Raw genomic sequence first — 19,149 nt, 5'->3', positions numbered from 1 at the left:
TAAAACTGCATTTTGTGTGACAATGCAATGTAATGGCAGGCATCAATAAGTTATATATCATTGTGGGGAAGTTTGGAGCATCAACAACTTAATTTCCTGTATTCTGATACACTTTTATGCACCAATTTACAGTGGAAATAGCTTTATTTAGCTTATGTGAAGAAGAAAAACACAATGACAATTCAAAATATATAAAAAATATAATGGAAAGTATGTTGTTGTGAGTCATTGTGCATTTTTAAGTGGGTATATGGAAATCCTGGAGCTTTCTTAGTGGGTATACTTCGTATACCTGCGTATCCTGTAGACTACACCACTGGGGCCAGGGCATGGGGGCATGTAGGGATTTATAGGTGAGAAGGAGGATTTTATATGTGATGCGGGACTTGATTGGGAGCCAGTGAAGGTGGATGGGGTTTGGTGTGTTTTGCATAATAAAAAAAAATGTTTTGTTACGCTCACTACACATTACACACATACACTCCTAAAGATCCCCTAATAATAATAATAATAATAATAATAATAATAATAATAATAATAATAATAATAATAATAATATGAACAACTATCATAAATGTTACAATTAAGCATATACTGTGTAATTATTTGTAAATATGCCTCAAATCTTTAGTAGTTGTTTTATTCTGAAACGAATTGACCGGAAGTCGTGTATTTATTCTTACTTTGATAGCTTACTAGCTAGTATAGATATACACATATATATCTAGTGTATGCTAGTAGTTGACCTTGTTCGGTGCCAGGTAAACCGGTAAAACATGTTGCTTGGCTTGACACCGAGTCGACGGTTGCTGTCTCACCGACATTGCCTCCTGCAGTCTCGCAGCATTAAATCAGAAAACACCGCCAGAGTAAGTTTCTTGCCGAGACAGTAGAGTATGTTACTTTTGTGCATGAACGTTAGCTATAGCTATATAGCCAAAATGCAGTGACATGGCCAACGTTAATAAAGCGCGCAATGTAATAGCATTGTGGTAATACTATTAACATAACGTTACCTGTTGCATCGACCTTTTAGCTGCACCTTTTGAGTGGTCTTATTGGGATAACGTGAAAGTTAGCGTTAGGCCACCTTATCTTGTAACGTTAGTAACGTTTAGGTTACAGTAACTATATGTGTGTGTTTCTGCATAGAGTACTGCCCTGGACAGCGTGCTCTCTGCGTTCAGGTCTATATGTGGAGAGGACGGCGTCTCATTGGGTGAAGCTGTCAGACAGCAACATGGCAAAGATGAGTCTGTACACAGGTCAGTCTCTCTGTCTCTCTCTCTCTCTGTCTCTCTCTCTCTCTGTCACACATACACAGACACATACTATGGTATGTAAATGGTGTTTTCAATACACAACCAAACATAGTATCCCAAAAGAGTACAGTAACTAACTGTGGGGCATTACACAAAATAGGGAATGAGTGGTTCAATGACAGACATGATACTTAAAAAGCATTGTGCCAGTGGATCCTGGACAGCTAGACAATCCTAAAAAGTGCATGGTAGGATAAACAGCACACACACACATACAGATACATTTAGAGTGCCACTTAGCACCTGAGCTTAGGGATGTGTACACACAGTACATCCTGTGGTGGGCCATATTAAGGGGCATTCACACCAAAATAAGCGATCTCAGCGAAATCAGTGATTTGTTGCAGGGTGGTGCAGCTGGGGGAGTGTCAATGAAACGGCCCATTTGTGAGACGTCCTGTTGTGTTCTTAAACCCCCCAATGTTGCACAAGTCTTTCGTCAGATCATTTATAGATCTCGATTCTCGACGTCTCCGACCCCACTTGAAGGCAGCTTCATTTCACAGGAGAGAGAAAAAGAGACCAGCGTGACATAGCCAGTGCTTTGTTGTTGCAGAAAACATTCAGCTATTACACAAACTCAGTGCTTGTGTTTTGTTTTTACCCTCGTAGTGACTTTATTGTGGCAGCGAAAAAGTAAGTCATGTTTCCGGTTTACTATACGGGACTCTCACACCACCTCAAATCTTAGCTCAGAACACCATGACACGTCTGAACTCTGGTTACATGATTGGCCACCGCAGCGTGACGTTGGGTTGCATTTCTACAAAACTTGAGTTCTCATCTTTTTGCCCAGGCCCGCTGCGTTTTTTTGCGTGTCCCCCCTGCAACAAACAGCCCAAACGCACTACCCCCATTCAAAATGAATGACAGACCTGTGTTTTTGCCGGACCATCGGACGGCCAACGCAGGCTGTGTTAACGCAGCCTTAAACATAGAACGTAGTACAGGGAGGACAGCTGTTTGTATTTCTGCAAGGTATAATATGCAGAATTTTCCTAAAAACAACAATGTATAGACTGATATAAAAGTAATCCCTCTCAATCATCTCTTATGCCCCACTAAAAGTGTGTGTCTGTATCTGCAGAGTCCCTGCCACCTGCCGATATTTTATCACGTCTCCTTCCATAGGGCTCATTAACAGGTTATTTGCAGATTTTTCACACAGAAATTTCACATGGACCTCCATGATGGCCCCAGTAGTACTGGTTTCATCCACATGACTACTGTATAAATAAGATGTTTTCCTTCTCAATTACAAGAAAATGTGCTGTTTAGTTGAGAAATATGGAGAACAGAGGTAGTGAGTTAGTGTTTTGCCACTGCTGTCCAGATGTTGTCCCCCAGATGTGGTGGTGTTTCCTCGTTGTGTGGAGGAGGTCAGCGCCCTGGCCAAGGTCTGCAGCAACCACCGCCTTCCCATCATCCCCTTTGGCACTGGAACCGGCCTGGAGGGAGGGGTCAGCGCAGTCACGGTGAGAGAGAGGAAGCACAACAAAAAAACGTATGTATCGTGATTTGTTTTTTTGCGACGATTTTTAAAAATCAATTCTTTTTCCTAGAATTTATATTTTTTATCTATTTATTTTTACCAATGACTCACCTACAGTATCTCACAAAAGTGAGTACACCCCTCGCATTTTTGTAAATATTTCATTATATCTTTTCATGGGACAACACTGAAGAAATGACACGTTGCTACAATGTAATGTAGTGAGTGTACAGCTTGTATAACTGTGTAAATGTGCTGTCCCCTCAAAATAACTCAACACACAGCCATTAATGTCTAAACCGCTGGCAACAAAAGTGACTTCACCCCTAAGGGAAAATGTCCAAATATCCAATAACCCATACAAAAATACACTACAAGTTTGATAAATACAAAATAACAAATATGTAATTATTTTGTGTGTGTAGTTCGATGTAGTGTATGTCTAACATGTTTCTTTCTCAATTCAGTTTTATTTATAGTGTCAAATCATTGTCCTGCCCTTAGGGTGGTGTGTGCTTCAGTCTGAGGAACATGGACCAGGTTCTGGACGTCCACCAGGAGGACTTTGACGTGACGGTGGAGCCTGGTGTGACTCGGAAGGCCCTCAACGCCTACCTGCGAGACACCGGCCTATGGTTTCCTGTTGGTCAGTCGCACTCTTAGGCCACATTTACATTGCTACGTTTTGGTTTTTAAAGTGCTCATATTAAGCTTTTTGGCTTTTTATTGTGTTATATAACTTTTTGTGCATGTAATAGGTTTACAAAGTGAAAAAGCCCAAAGTCCCCCCCAAAGGGACTTACCATCTCCAACAGAAAACACTGTTCACCAACTGCTCCAAACAGCTCTATTGTAGTCCAGCCTTTACTTCAGAGACCAACGTGGTCACTTTGGAACACACGTTATAATGCTCGCCTGGCTGCTAGCATGGTACACCCTCATACTCAGCTTCTGACTGGCTAGTAGTCCTTACCTAGGTACTGTCAGGACACGCCCTCATACTCTGCTTCTGACTGGCTAGTAGTCCTTACCTAGGTACTGTCAAGGCATGCCTTCATACTCTGCTTCTGACTGGCTAGTAGTCCTTACCTAGGTACTCTCAGGACATGACCTCATACTCTGCTTCTGACTGGCTAGTAGTCCTTACCTAGGTACTGAGCATGTGCGACTCCCAACAAAGATGGAACAGAAGTGAGATGTCTCACTCTGTAGTTAAAACAGAGAGCTCAACACACAGGGGGTAAAGATATGAAAACATGGTGTTTTTTGAAAATTAAACCATATAAATCTATTCTGATATAACCTCTAAATACAATTATCAACCTGAAAATGAGCATAATAGCACTTTAAGCAGAGTTATTATTACATGTCATTTAGCTGACACTTTTATTCACAGTGACTTAAAATTGTTATATATGTCAGAGGTTGCATGCCTCTGGAGCAACTAGGGGTTAAGTGTCTTGCTCAGGGACACATTGGTTGATGTATCGCAGTGGGAATCAAACCCAGATCTCCCACCCCAAAGGCATGTGTCATATCCACTGCACCCCCCCAGTTTTGAGCCAAAAGTGATTTCCGTGCACACAAGTGTTTTTAGCCCCCGTAGAAGAACTAATCTCTGTTTAAACCGGACGGACCACGGTTCAACTATGGTCCGTTACTACCTCTAGTCGGTAGTATGCAAGATTAGCTGCGAACAGACATAAACACAACAACCCCCCAACAAGAAATCAGCTAGCATGATAATTGTCTCCCCCTCGTGCACTCCCTCATGTCCTGGGTGTGACATGCAGCATTTTCAGCACTGCTCTCAAGGACTCTGGCCTGCTGTGTGATCATTTATGCCAACAGCATCAATCCAGCATGTGGATATCTTTCCCTCTATGTCCTTGTTGGTTAGTCACATAAAGAGATACATCTTTTCCATTCTGGCATCCACCAAGGATGTTTGTGAATCAGTCTCCTTCAGCCAAGAGCCTTTTTTCATCTTCTGTGGGAGAAAAAGAGCCAAGGGTAATGTCAGATTTGTTTTTCACTGCGTTACCTGGCTGAGTATGGGTTATATCAGTAAGCTGACACCGAGGTAGATCATTTTACGCCTCCTTGTTCCATCGAAGGTTAAATCTGCTGTTATGTAACAAATTACAACACAAGTTAATTAAATTTTAGCCAACATTAAAGTAGTTTAAATTCATACATCCAGCAGGTGGTGATATTGGATAAGAAATCAAAAAGTGTGTGTGTGTGTGTGTGTGTGTGTGTGTGTGTGTGTGTGTGTGTGTGTGTGTATATATATATATATATATATATATATATATATATATATTATATATATATATATATATATATTTATATATATATAAAACTAAGTGAGGATTAGATGTTACAAAAACTTAACAGGGTGAACAATAGTTTTGATCAGTTTTTAATTTTAGGTCAAACACTGTGACAAAAGTGTTTATACTGCCCCCTCTTAGTTCATTAGTTGACTAATCACTCATTCTGGTCTTAGTCCACTAAGATTTCTTTAGTCGATTAGTCATTTTTATGCTTTATAATGCTGAATGACTTATTTCCAAGAAACTTATGAGCACATCTTTGGTAAACAAAAGATTTAAAGTGGTGCTTTTGCATGATTTTTTTGTGGAGAAACAAATTTTTACAGATGGTAAGTGGACTGCATTTATATAGCTTTTCCCTAGTCTTAACGACAACTCAAAGGGCACAGATCTGTCGATTAAATCAACTAATCGATTAGTCTACAAAATCATGTGAGTGTTTTTCAAATAAGAATTTCTTTAGTCGAGGAAAGCCCTACTGTTTCTGTATAATTCTTCAAAATAATTTAGGAAACACTCCTGATGTTCTTTTACTGCCTCAGATCCCGGGGCCGATGCGTCTCTGTGTGGCATGGCTGCCACGAGTGCGTCTGGTACCAATGCAGTGCGTTATGGAACTATGAGGGAAAACGTTCTAAACCTGGAGGTGGTTCTGGCTGATGGGAACATCATACACACGGCCGGAAAGGGCCGACGTCCCAGGTACGCTTTAGCCATTTTCACCCACAAATATGCAACGTGATAGTTAGGGTTGGGCACCAAAACTCTGTGCTAATATGGCACCCGTGCCAAAACGGCTGGTATCTACCAGCTTGAATAACGACGCAGATTTCAGTGCTACTTAAATGCCTTTGCTGCTGTCTGGTGCTCCAAAACGGACGTTACAGGCAACAAAGACGTTATGTCACACTAGTAAGCACAACACTTCACAGCAGGTAACATTAGCCTACCCTTAACTAGTAGCTAGATTACACACGGTTATGTGACAGCTGACAGCTAAACGGTGTGTGAAAGTGTGACTGTATTTTACTGTCGAGGCTTCCAACACCAGGACGTACAACATTCTGCAGCTAAAGACACAAACTAGCAGTATGGTCACTGCTGTTGTCGGAAAAACAACACAGACGGCACAATGGTGCGTTTGCTTTAAACTGGTAAGCCTTGTGGTGCATTCAAAGTCATTGTAAAATGCCCTTTTCTCATCTGTTTTTGTCGTTTGACAGCAATTGACTGGTTAAAAAAGTTAGTGTTATTACATTTTTAATAAAGCATTTAAATCTGACCATATGGTCTTACCAATAATCAAGCCATTCTTCAGTGTCTCGGATTGTCATTTTGTGCTTCTTCTTTTTATTTAAATTTTTAAAAATAAATAAAATAAGTATTTGTTTAGGCACCGGCACCGTTTTAAATCTATTGTTTTAGCATCGGTATCGGGAAAATAAAAAAAATGATACCCTAATTTTAGTGCATCTTAAATTGTCTTATCTTTCTTTTCTATCTTTATCAATCTTTAGGAAGACATCCGCAGGATACAACCTGACCAACCTGTTTGTGGGGTCAGAGGGCACTCTGGGGATCATCACTAAGACTACGTTGCGCCTGTACGGCATCCCAGAGGCCATGGTGTCGGCCGTCTGCTCTTTCCCCTCTGTGCAGGCTGCCGTAGACAGCACAGTGCAGATCCTACAAGCAGGAGTACCCATCGCTCGCATCGGTGAGAAAACGATGCCTAACGTCCACAGATCATGTCACTGGGGCTGGGTACCGATTCTATACTTTTTAGGCACCTGCCGAATTGCCTCCTTGGCGTCAAGTATCAAAAAATGCCTCATCATTCAATGCCTAATTTCAATACCTAAGGAGCATATCTCATCAGCGTCAGTGAGCCAAAAAGCATGCAGCCTTCTTCTAGATCTAATAATATTGCTGATTGGCTGTGTATCGTTACACGTCGTAGTGACACACAGGAAAAAAATTTGCCATAATGTGTAATGTTGTAATTTATTTTTGTTAAAATGGGTTTTATAAAATTGGTAAGTACTGTTCAGGAACCGGAAATCAAAGTCACGGTATTGGTATGGGTAGCGGTATTGAACATTTTCTAATGATACCCAGCCCTACACATACTGTACCTGCACAATTTTCATACACAAGTCAATTTAATTTAATATTTCTTAATAAACCAAGTATTGGCTAAACTTAGTAACAAATAACACTGCATCACTTGTAGTTGCTTCACAATAATTCACAATTTCCGGCGGCACCTGAACAATCCCGGAAATGAAACGTCGTTGATATAGACTTTCTTCATAGCCTTTCCAGGCAGAGTAGTTGTTCGACTTTGGGCCTCCATAGATGACTGGAGACGTAGCAGCTGTAGAATAAGACAGTGCTGTTCACCCTGCTAAGGCCATAGGGAACGTAAACACCGAACACATGTAGTCTGTGCTGAGGTATTCGGCTAAATGCCCCCAGCATGAGTTCAAATACACCTTCAGGAGGACAGGAACTTCAGAGAGTTGGGACACCGCTGCACAATAGCACATCGTGGATAAACTGTACTTCTTGCTTAATTCTCTCCTCAATTGAGTGTTCATTCAATGCTCCTGTGTAAGTCATCAAGGTCTCCCGAACATGTATGTGAAATGAGTTATGCTGCTCCTGAGTTTTTCCTTAACAGCAGCCACCAAGAGATGGGAGGAAAGATGAACAGGGTTAGGGAGAACTGAGTTTATAGACAAAAGAAGGAAGAGATGAAACCTTATTGATCCCTTACAGAGAATGGGTACCTGCAGTAAGAGGATAATACAATACAGGAGTGAGAAATGTATCGTAACATCAGCTGGGCAAATAGAATCCATATCAATTATTGGCAGTTGGAAAATGGGTTTTTGGCCATACAGTAAAAGTTGACAGAAGTCCGAAGAATGACCTATTTAGATGCATCACGCTGACATTTGTCCCGGTTGTCTGTGTGCTGTGACTGTGTGTGAACGTGTGTTATCCAGAGTTTCTGGATGATGTGATGATTGACGCGTGCAACAGGTTCAGCTCTCTGTCCTACCCCGTGACCCCGACTCTGTTCCTGGAGTTCCACGGCTCCGAGCGAAGCCTCGAGGAACAGGTCCACACAGCTGGTGTGTGAGTCTAATCATGGGTTCCTAACAACTAAAGTCAAGTAGTATTGCTGTAGGATTACAATCAAATATGTATATCGATATATATAATTAACCTCGAAAATCATTTTAAATATTTATGAATTTGTTAAGCCCAGTTCAGACCAAAGATTTGCGACGAGACAAAGCAGTTTTAGAACATCACAGAGAAAAGTTTCAGCGGTCTGAACCGGCCCGTCTCAGCTGGACTCAGCTTGTGGAGTCTCCAGAGGCTGGTTTTACAACGTAAGAGAGGTCATCTGTTTCAACAGCCAATAGAGAAGTCAGCTGGTAAAGTCAGCTACAAAAAAAAATGATCCATAATCCATTTTATTTTGTTACAAACTGCTAACGGAGGCTCAACGTGCGCCTGCAAGCACGTACGCCGGAGCGCGCTAGAGAGACTGAAGAGAGGGAGCGCCTCGGAGAAAGCCGTGGATCAGAGAAATCAAACGTGTTTTTTCCGATTCATCACTAGAAATGTAACTGTAGCAAGCATCTCACTATCACTAACGTTATCCACATTCATATTTAGACACAACAAATTATATATTTTACTACAAAAAGCCTGAAAAAAGTTAGGACAGAAGTACAAAGGGTCGTTGCTATAGAGATGATACTCATCTCGTCTCATTGGTGTAAACCGGCAGGTTTTAGAACGCTGCAGACCAATGCGTTGCAAGTTTCAACTCGTCTGGAATCTTTGGTCTGAACTGGGCTTTACATTCACAGAAGTGTTTTGTCACATAATTAGGAAATATTTAAGTGTAATCTTGCATTAAACATAACATGTTTCAAATCAGTGAAGGCAAATGAAGTGTGTCTTTTTGAGACAGTTATGGATGCAGTTCAAAGACATTCCCTAAATCTGCTTGCCATCCCATAAACCTTACTTGGAGACAATGTCACACACTTGGCCACACAAAATGGCCTTTCTATGCCCTGGGAAAGTACTAATGGACCCTCTTTTGCAGTTGCAAAACAAAAATATTGTTGTTGTGTGTTTCCACAGAGGACATCACTCAGAGTAATGGTGGTTCCGATTTTCAGTGGGCTCGAGATGCAGAAACTCGGAACCGGTTGTGGAAAGCTCGCCATGACGCCTGGTATGCTGCTCTGGCTCTCAGACCTGGCTGCAAGGTAAAGAAAGCCACCTGCCCCTTCCAAAATTGGAAATTGGTTTTATCACTGAAATACCCAATGAATTCAATTCAATTCAATTTTATTTATATTATCAAATCATAACAAGAGTTATCTCGAGACATTTTACAGATAGAGTAGGTCTAGACCACACTCTATAAATTCCAAAACCCCAACAATTACAGTAATTCCCTAAAATCTTACACTAAAAGAGTCTTAAAATGAACTCATTCCTAAACAACCAGTATCTGCCGGACCGGAGGACAACACAGATTTTAGTGCCACTTAAATACCAGGGTTTTCCCTGTCATTGTAAGGTTTAGGTGCCTAAGCCGAATGAATTGACTAAAAGACTTTTCTTAGATCAAATGATTGAAAGTTTTGTCTTTAAGCTTTTTAAATGTTATTTATTATGATGATTATGATGTGAAAAAGAGACCCAAAACTACCACAAAGAGACACCAAATGACCACAGAGACCCAAAACAACCCCAAAGAAACACAAATGACCAAAAAGAGACACGACACGACTACAAATCCCAGAGAGATACAAAATTGTATTTTTTTTTAATTGAAAAGCATAATTTTTTCTTGAGGAAGGAGGCCCAAACTCTCCACCAAATTCACCCACTTAATTATTCCACAAAGCTAGGGAAAACACTAAATACCTGCGCTGTTCCTGATGCTCCGAAACTAACGTTACAAGCAACGGAAGCATCGCTGCATGTGACGCTAGTTAACACTACACTTGGCAGCAGGTAACGTTGGCCTACCGTGCCGCTGGCGAAACACGGTTAAAATGCTGACAGCTAAACGGTCTAACGTGTAGCTGTGTTTAACTGGAAAGGACTAAGGACACAGAGGCGCCTAGCTCCACTTTTCAAAACACCATGGCCACTTAATGGTGCGTTCAATTGCACCTAGTAACCTCATGTTACATTCATGTGCAACTCAAGAAACTCAAGCTGGTGCTGTAAAGTGCCCTTCTGCCATCTAGTAGTTCTTCATTTTGTGGTTTAAGAGCAATTGAATGATAAAATTATTATTATTACATTTTAAATAAATTATTTAAATTGACCATATGCCCTAGCATGTAACAAGCTGTTCTTTAATGTGTGTGTGTGTGTGTGTGTGTGTGTGTGTGTGTGTGTGTGTGTGTGTGTGTGTGTGTGTGTGTGTGTGTGTGTGTGTGTGTGTGTGTGTGTGTGTGTGTGTGTGTGTGTGTGTGTCCCACAGGCTTACTCTACAGATGTGTGTGTCCCTCTGTCTCGACTGCCTCAGATCATAGTGGAGACAAAGGAGGACCTGATTGAGAACAGGCTCACAGGTAAGGGCACTGCGGAGAACAATATGAATGGTGTTACTGTTCATGTGAAGTAGCTTCAATGTTAATAATGTCCATAATGCTTGATATGTTTCACTGTGAGTATACATTTTCTAGCTGTGTTTTTCCTGCATAGAGAAAGTTTTGGTGCCCCTAAAAGAGGTTTTAGCCAGCACCAAAGGAAAACCATGTGCGTCAAAGTGTCTGATTTTCAGCAGCCAGTCTCCCTCTCATCCACAGCTGCAACATCTTACACAAAGGTGCTGGCGCTGATAAGCCAGCTAAGCTGCATTGTTTTGACTAGACCTAAACGCTCCGCTGTATGGCTAGTGTTAATGGGATCTCAGTTACCGCCCAGAGTGGGACTGTGCCGGACTCTCCCAGTGAGCATGGTGCTCTGGGGACCGGCAACGCAGCGAGGAACAGCTGATAACCGATAAAGTTAATGAATTAAAAAGTGTTGTACTTTGGCTCGGCTACAGCTCTGTCTGTCCCTCTGCTCCGGTTTGACTCACCACTGAGTCTGACTTAATGTCTCCCCCCCCCACCCACCCCACACACACACACACACACACACACACACAAACACAACACTATCAGACTATCTTTTACTGGGTATTATGTTTGAACGTTCCTAACTTATTAAATAGTCCAAGTTTTGTGTTAGAGTTTGTAATCTTAATTTTGACTTAAAGATTTTCATTTTCACTGTAAATGGTTTCAAATATCTGTTATTGGTTGTATGAACTACTAATAATCGGTATCGGCCTTGAAAAACCAGTATTGGTCGATCCCTAGATTTTAATTGTGCACTGTGTTATTGTTTTAATGTGTCTTATTGTATGTTTTATGTCAAGCACTTTGTGATTTGCATCAGTGAAAAGGGCTTTATAAAAAAAATGTACTTACTTGTTCAGAAGTGATAGTAAAACGGAGAGTGAGATGGAAAGGCGTTGAATCGGGCTATTGTGGCAAAGAGGGATAGAATAAATATAAATGGTATTGTGTGTTTTCCAGCTTAATGAGTGTGAATGCTCTCTACAGGTCCCATAGCGGGTCATGTGGGTGATGGTAACTTCCACTGTCTGATGGTGGTGGACCCCAACGACCCAGAGGAGCAACGCGAGGTCCACCTCTTCACAGAGAGACTGGCCAGGTAATGTGTCTCTGAACCCATCGCCTCTCTAGTCACTTTCTCTCATCTCCTCCACCAGACACAACTTTTCTCCACAGGAATACTTAATGAACCAATGCTTCCGTTCTGTGAGCCACAGTCGGTACATTGGGATCCATTTCAAGAATATTGTCATCCTTACTAGACACAATTACTGTACAGACGTCGTAGTTAGCATCAACGTAGTCTGGCTACACCACAGATGCATTCCGGGATAGGAGAAAAAAAACGCTCTGTGATGTTTGCGTTTCTTTAAACCAATCACAGTCGTCTTGGTGGCACCAGGGTCAACTTAGCTCGGGACAGCGACGGTGGCTCTGCTAAATAGTCTCGGGAAAGGAACTTGTTTTGGTGGAACATTTGCACCCTTAAATGGCAGGCCCTACTATGCCCTGCTACACCCTGCTACACCCTACTACACCCTGCTACACACTACTACACCCTGCTATGCCCTACTACTCCCTGCTACACCCTACTACACCCTGCTACGCCCTACTACACCCTGCTACACCCTGCTACACCCTGCTATGCCCTACTACACCCTGCTACACCCTGCTACGCCCTACTACACCCTGCTATGCCCTACTACGCCCTGCTACACCCCATTAGTTAGAGGACATTTGATTCAAGCTTCTATAAATGTTCCTCCTGAAGCCGGCCAGGTCAGCAGGCCTCACTGCTCCTTCTTAGCAACTGTCATTCACTCTTTAACCATTTCCCATTCTCCCTAATCCTCCCCACGCTTTGCCTAATCCTTTTCACTCTGCTTTCACTCAGACAAATTCACCTGCCCTTTGCCATCCATCTCTCTTTGCTGATATTGATTTCAGAGGAATAAACTTTAGGTATTTGGTTTTGAAAAAGCTGTCTGTTTTATAAATAGTGTATTTTGCGAAATGCCTACACAAGCGTTTTTTTTTTGCAGTTAAAATATGTGGTTTGTTTCCCTTGCAGGCGAGCACTGGCCATGGACGGAACATGTACAGGGGAGCACGGAGTGGGCTTGGGGAAGAAAGCGCTGCTGTGTGAAGAGATGGGACCCATGGCTATCCAGGTCATGCAGCGTCTCAAGGACACGCTCGACCCAAAGAACCTGATGAACCCTGGGAAAGTTCTGCAGCCCAGGGAACTATAAACTGCATTGGAGTCTGAGGGAAAGTCACTAAACAGAGAATGATGTCATGATCGGCTTGATCAGAGACTGATGTCACAATGAGTTGGCACTTTTAGAGCATATTGCACTTGAAGTATTTCCTGTTAAAACAGGACTTCTGGATGAGGCATAACAGGAAGGGATTACTCTAGTAAAAAAAACAATAGGATATTAGTTAAGGCTGTGTTAAATAATCTATTCTCCAATTAAAATCAATGTTTTTTTGAGTGATCTGATATCGATGTATAAAATCCAGAAATCAACCTTTCAATTTATATGCCTTTTCACCATAAATGTACAGTATAAGTAAAAGGTACTTGAATCAAACGTTTTGGTGGTCAATTCCTAATGTAAACATTAACCTGGTGCATAATTAAATATATTTGAGTGTTGCTTCTTGCTTGTACAATGTGCAGCATAAGTCCTGTGAGAATCTCTTTTATTTTAGAGCAAAATTGTAACTGAAATGTCCCTAACCTAATCGATCTCTAATCAGAAATGTAATTGAATCGGAACCTTGTGAATCAGAATTGAATTGCTTCAGGAAATCCTTGCCCCATACCCAGCCCCAGTATCAGTAGGAAGACACTTATTTAATGTGGCACATATGGGATAGGCTTTTCTCTAGTGGAGGGGGAAAATATTGTACACATACCTGCAAACTAGTCGCTTTTCAGCAAAAATCACTTTTATTTTGGGGTCGGGTATTAGTCGGGTATTAGCACCTTATTTAGGTGCTATTGAAATGCCTGCGCTTCTCTCTGATGCTCCGAAACGGACGTTAGAGGCAACTGAAACATCGCTGCATGTCCTGATATTGTATCGTGGGGCCTCATGTGATTCCCAGCCCTACATTTCTTACAGAAGACATTTTGTTGTAGGAAAAGCACAGGTTTTACTTAACACCAACGATGGCTCCGTTTTAGTGGTAATAAAGTTCATACACAACTTTTTTGTAGACTTTACTTAATACTTTTGAATGCCGGTATACTTAAATGTTAATTGCTGAGTTTTACCAATTTAAAAAAAACAAGATGTTTGCTAAACTAACAAAAAGTGGTTGGAAAATGTTGCCTTCATTTTTATAACTTAAGTAACAGTTTTAACAGTGTACTAGAACATATGTACATGCTTTAATGTTCAAAAAACACATTATTTCTCTTATACTGTCTGAATATCTGAAACGCTCAGTTTTAACACCTGTCTCTTTAAGCCCATAGTCAGTGTTTCCAGGTTCTCCACATCTGCCCTCTCTCAGTCTCTACAGCCGGGGAATGACCGTAACGGAACGTTCTACCTATATATAGTATATAGTATAGTTGTGTCAACACAATGTAGGGAAGTCCTGATGGCCCATTTAAAGGCACAGTTTCTGTATACAGACTGCATTTCTCTGTGGGTTGAGCAGTTACTTTTCAGGTTTTTTTTACTGTATTTTTAGCTGTCTTCTCATATTTATAAATTATTAGAACCATTTGAGTTGATTTTGTGTGTGTGTGTGTGTGTGTGTGTTTTGAATGCCTGATGAGCAGAGAGGGGACCATTTATAGGCCTGCTGTCTTTATAGCAGGATAGATTAACATCTATTGCATTAAGTACTTTACCATAGTTTACCTTTTTGGGTAATGAGGCCAAGACCATACAAGACTGTCTCTGTGTGTTATTGTGAAGAAACAAAGAGCCCAAAACTGCCTGATTGCACGCAACACACAACACACACACACACACAAGCTCAGGATTAGACCAAGTAATCCTGAATAAAACGTGAGCCAGTAATCCCAATAATTTAGCATATGGTGGAAAAATCTGTGCATAATTTGGTAATGACAACAACTGCTGGATGAAGGCCTGACAGTGTGGGAGAGCAAAGGAGGATCATGGGAAATTGGAAAAGACAAGGTAGCTGTATTTCCTCAAATAACAGATTAATTCTTGATAAAGTCAATGGAGGGGATTCCCTTGTCCTTTAGATAAGTCAAATTTCCAAACCTTAAGGATATAGTAAACTACATGTGGACGTGTTTAAAAGTAGCATCATACAAAATCAGATACATTTGCTCATAATCCTCCTGGGATTTTTAGATATAGCCTAGCCCATCTTCTCCGGATATGTTTGCTTGTCTTTGCTCTTAATCACAAATTATGGTAAAAAAAAAAAATGCAATTTAAGATCAATTTGTGGGCTATACCTGGTGCCCCCTGCCACTCCTTGTCACATCCTGATTCTAAAGGCTTTAAGGCAGGGATCTTCAACAGGGGCTCAATGCAGGGGGGCCTCCACATAATTGTTAATTTTTGAAAGTTTTTTCAAAATTGAAAAAGTCTTAACATGAATCCAACATATTATTTGCAAATATAGCCTAAATCCCCATTACTAACTGGCCCATAGTCGAGGTAGTCACTTAGGCCATCCACAGATGTGTGCCACATGTATAATTAACATTAAAACAGGATTTATAAAATCATGCCAACGAGTATTAGGCTATTTGAATAGCTTTGTATTCTATGCAAAAAAAGCAATGTATAAAGGCTTTAGGCCGTCCTACAAGTTAGGCTACTGTAGGCCCAATTTAATATGCAACTTCATTTTATAAAATATAGTAGGGGATCCCTGGTCCAGCTCTCTTTCAGTTAAGGGATCCATGGCTAAAAAAAAAACGTTGAAGACCCCTGCTTTAGCTAAGGCATACACTGCAGATAATTTCCAAGCCCATTCCCCTTGATTAGGAATTAAAGCAAAGTGTATTATCCTTCTCCCAATAGGCTACTGTCTCATGTCCTGTCTGTATTTCTGATCCGGGCTTGCGCACTGAGCGCCTCCATTGTCTGGCCAGTAGCAGCAGCAGCGGCGGAGCGGAGAGTAGGCTACAGAAGCGCCGATCTGAGAGCAGGGGAGCGGCATCACCGGGACCCCGATCTCCTCTGGTTGGAGATCACCGGAACGGACAGACAGAGCGGAAGGCGACGTCATTTCTTTTTTCTACCCAAAGGCAGACCGTCGTTTTGGCGGCCAGACAGACAGCAACAGTTGTCACGATGTCTGAGATCGGATGAGCCGAGAGCAGCGGAGGGCACATTGCGGCGCTGCTGTGATTCGGGCCGGGCCGCCTGCGATGATACAGCCGTGTTAATCACCTGGGACAGCGAGAGGGGAGTGTGGTGTATATCAGTGTGTCATTCTGGGCTTACGGCGTCACTCAGCTCGCCAGCCACCCCCCCCCACCCCCGGTTGTGTCGAGGTTCTGTCTGCGGGTGAGGTGAATCCAGACGTCAGGGCGGGCTCATGTTCCGCTCATCAGCGAGACGGGCTGTTGCGTCTGCGGAGAGTCAGAGCTGACGAGCCGGCCGAGACACCCGGAGAGGCAGACAGGCCGAGAGACAGACAGGAGCGAGGGGAGGGGGGCGACAGCCTGTTTCGGCTCTCTCGACCCTTTGCGGATCGAGCCGAGCCCCCTCCTGTTTCCACCCAGAACCCCCACTCATTTGTCTCCCACTTTGGATGGGGGGAAAGCAGAGCACGGCGGGGCGGCCCCGGGGTGCTTTTCCCGGTGTCTCTACGGATGACAGCGCGGTGCCACCCTCGGCCCACTTCGGCCACTACCGGCCGAGTGGCACCATGGGCCTGCGGAGCCGCTCGGTGAGCTCCGTGGCCGGGATGGGCATCGAGCACAGCCCCGCCGTGCCCTTCGGCTTCTACACCCCCAGAGGCACGGACTCGGATCGAGCCGGAGGAGGGTCAGGGGGCACTACCGCCGCACCCCACGGTACGGGCTACCAGGACACTGGGGGCGGGGGGCACCACACGGACGGGGTGCTCTATCTGGGATCTCGGGGGTCGCTGGCTGACACCTTGCCCCTGCACATCGCACCACGCTGGTTCAGCGCGCACAGCGGTAAGAGCGTTCTAGCCTACTCTCTGCACACCAACACACACACACACACACACACACACACACACACACACACACACACACACACACACACACACACACACACACACTGACAGCCATCAGGCAGAATTTGAGTGACACTGAAGGATTAACCATCAAATAAAGCCTGCATTCCTCCATCCGCTCCTACACCTGCACACTTTGTTTACCTGCAGGTAGGAATGACACCAATTCAGTGCCATTACATTTCATTACTATGAATGAAAGTCAGCTCTGCCTGAGGATGCTGAAAATGCATCTTTAGGCTTAAAAAGAACAAGCTTACCTGTGTGTAAAACATATGTTTCCCTCCGGTACTTCCGCTGTGTTGGCGGAGGTGGGTGTGCTGCACAGTAGCCTACACCAGCAGAAATCAGTGGGGGCATTGGACAGAATTTTAACACTTCATATTTGATATTTTCTGCAGGAAAAAAAAAATCAATACACTCACAAGGTGCTGTTAAGAGGTCATTTTATCAATTGAGTAAAAAAATATGTTTTCTTTGTGTGCGTGTCTGGGAAATTGGATTTGGTGAACATAACATTGCAGGGTTCTCTCCGTCTGGACTGTCTGCATAGGTCATCCCTTGTTGTGTGAAATGACACTAATACGCCTGTTGCCAAATCTGGCTGAGTCAATTAGCCCGGCGATTAGAGAGGAGGAAGGGAGGAAGGGAGGGGGGAGAGATGGGAGAAGGAAGGAGGAAAAGAGATGTAGGGTGAGGCAGGGAAGTAAAAAATAAGAAGGGAGGATGAGGATGGAGGGAAGGGTTGCGGAGGGGATCACTTATGCTTATCATCGGCTTACCACTGCCTCCACAATATGTTTCTGTGTGTGACTGAACCTGTCAGGCACATACTGTACACCTTCACCTGCACGCACACACACACACACACACACACACACACACACACACACACACACACACACACACACACACACACACACACACACACACACACACACAGCAGGCTCAGCCAGGTCCCCAGGCTCTCATTACCAAAGCCCTGACCGGCTCAAAGAAGAATTCCAAGTTGGATGTCAACATCTCTGCTGTTTTTCTCTGCCTACATTGCCTAGCGACTCTGATGTGCTTTCATATCCGTGGGAGGAGATAACAGAGTCGGGGGGTTGAAAGCGAGGCCTTCAGGATATAGTAAATGATCAGGAAACACCAAATGTTTGACTCAAAGTAGCATTGTAGCAAAGTTAAAGTCTGGGTAAAGCAATATCAGTGATTACTTTTTGAAACACATTATACATATTAGAAAACATTGTGAAGAGACTGTAAACTGTGTAGTACTGACTGAGTTTCTCTGTGAAATCACGGTTCGATGACACGCTGGTTTCATCCTCCACCAGTGCCAAGTGCTCCAGGCTTTGAAGCAAATTAAACATAGGAGCCAGACAGTGGAATTGCAACTCCTGACCTGTCACATGATGCCCTCTGGCTCAAAATGACGTTTTCCCTTCCATGGCATAAGACACGTCTGTATAACAGTGGATCACTTTCTTTGAACGGCAAAACCCCCGCAAAATGACACGTTTTAATCAACAAATTTGATCCATTCAGTCATTTGGAAAGTCTAGAAGAGCCGCACAATTGAATCATTTAATCCCCAGTAAAGTTAGCTGGGCGCTAAACTGGAAGTAGCCGGCTCGGCTGGCGGGTATCTCTAATGTGCCTGCTCTATGGGCAGATGCCGATCATCTGGATCATTTTGGGCTCCATGAAGGCCTCATGTGCAACTGAGCAACTCTCGTAGGAATGAATGGGGCTCCGCCTCAAAACGCTGTATCCATTTCTTATCTTGCATCCATGAACCCCTCCCCTACTGTATAAAAACGGTGTTACTGGGGCACTTGGGTAGCTTACCTGGTTGAGCCTGCGTCCCAGGTTGGATTCCAACCTGCGGCCCTTTACTACATTCATTCCCCCTCTCTCTGGTGGTTTGGGAACTTGTCTCTTAAAAATAGAAATCGTCTGAATCAAATTGTGAAGTGGTCCAGTAAGCTGATAGGAAAGCCACTGCTCAACCCAGAATCCCTGTATTGTAAACAGTTACAGAGGATAGCTGGAACTATACTGAAAGACCATTCCCACCCTTTCTATGGTGA

At 43.1% G+C, this 19,149-nt stretch overlaps 2 protein-coding genes across 3 annotated transcripts in view; both read left to right on the top strand.

The window, feature by feature from the left end:
* The first annotated feature begins 680 nt into the window (after positions 1-680).
* Positions 681-13,522, top strand: ldhd (lactate dehydrogenase D). 2 transcript variants are annotated; one of them, XM_028585212.1, is made up of 11 exons: positions 681-869; positions 1,153-1,265; positions 2,656-2,797; positions 3,319-3,460; positions 5,696-5,855; positions 6,671-6,870; positions 8,165-8,293; positions 9,324-9,451; positions 10,687-10,777; positions 11,819-11,930; positions 12,903-13,522. In XM_028585212.1, exons 1-11 carry the CDS (start codon positions 777-779, stop codon positions 13,081-13,083), a joined length of 1,491 nt encoding a protein of 496 aa, XP_028441013.1. In that variant the 5' UTR covers positions 681-776; the 3' UTR covers positions 13,084-13,522. The 2 variants fall into 2 exon arrangements, with proteins under 2 accessions (XP_028441013.1, XP_028441014.1); XM_028585213.1 differs by lacking the exon at positions 681-869 and having other exon boundaries at positions 1,177-1,265; positions 2,656-2,826.
* Positions 13,523-15,933: 2,411 nt separating this feature from the next.
* Positions 15,934-19,149, top strand: part of znrf1 (zinc and ring finger 1) — a 59,462-nt gene continuing 56,246 nt past the window's right edge. The window contains exon 1 of the mRNA XM_028585415.1: positions 15,934-16,994. Coding sequence (XP_028441216.1) covers positions 16,601-16,994 — 394 coding nt within the window. The 5' untranslated portion in view covers positions 15,934-16,600. The remainder of the gene's footprint in view (positions 16,995-19,149) is intronic.

This window comes from Perca flavescens, chromosome 8, assembly GCF_004354835.1.
Source record: "Perca flavescens isolate YP-PL-M2 chromosome 8, PFLA_1.0, whole genome shotgun sequence".
Lineage (NCBI taxonomy): Eukaryota > Metazoa > Chordata > Actinopteri > Perciformes > Percidae > Perca > Perca flavescens.
Note: the sequence above shows the minus strand (reverse complement) of the source record. Positions and strands in the feature narration are given on the sequence as shown.

What these genes read in the sequence shown, in the direction of transcription:
- ldhd (XM_028585212.1), top strand. Translation starts at nt 777, where the DNA reads ATGTTGCTTGGCTTGACACCGAGTCGACGGTTGCTGTCTCACCGACAT. An exon ending in GGAACAGGTCCACACAGCTG is followed by an intron (nt 8,294 to 9,323) that starts GTGTGTGAGTCT and finishes GTGTTTCCACAG; the next exon opens with AGGACATCACTCAGAGTAAT. An exon ending in GATTGAGAACAGGCTCACAG is followed by an intron (nt 10,778 to 11,818) that starts GTAAGGGCACTG and finishes TGCTCTCTACAG; the next exon opens with GTCCCATAGCGGGTCATGTG.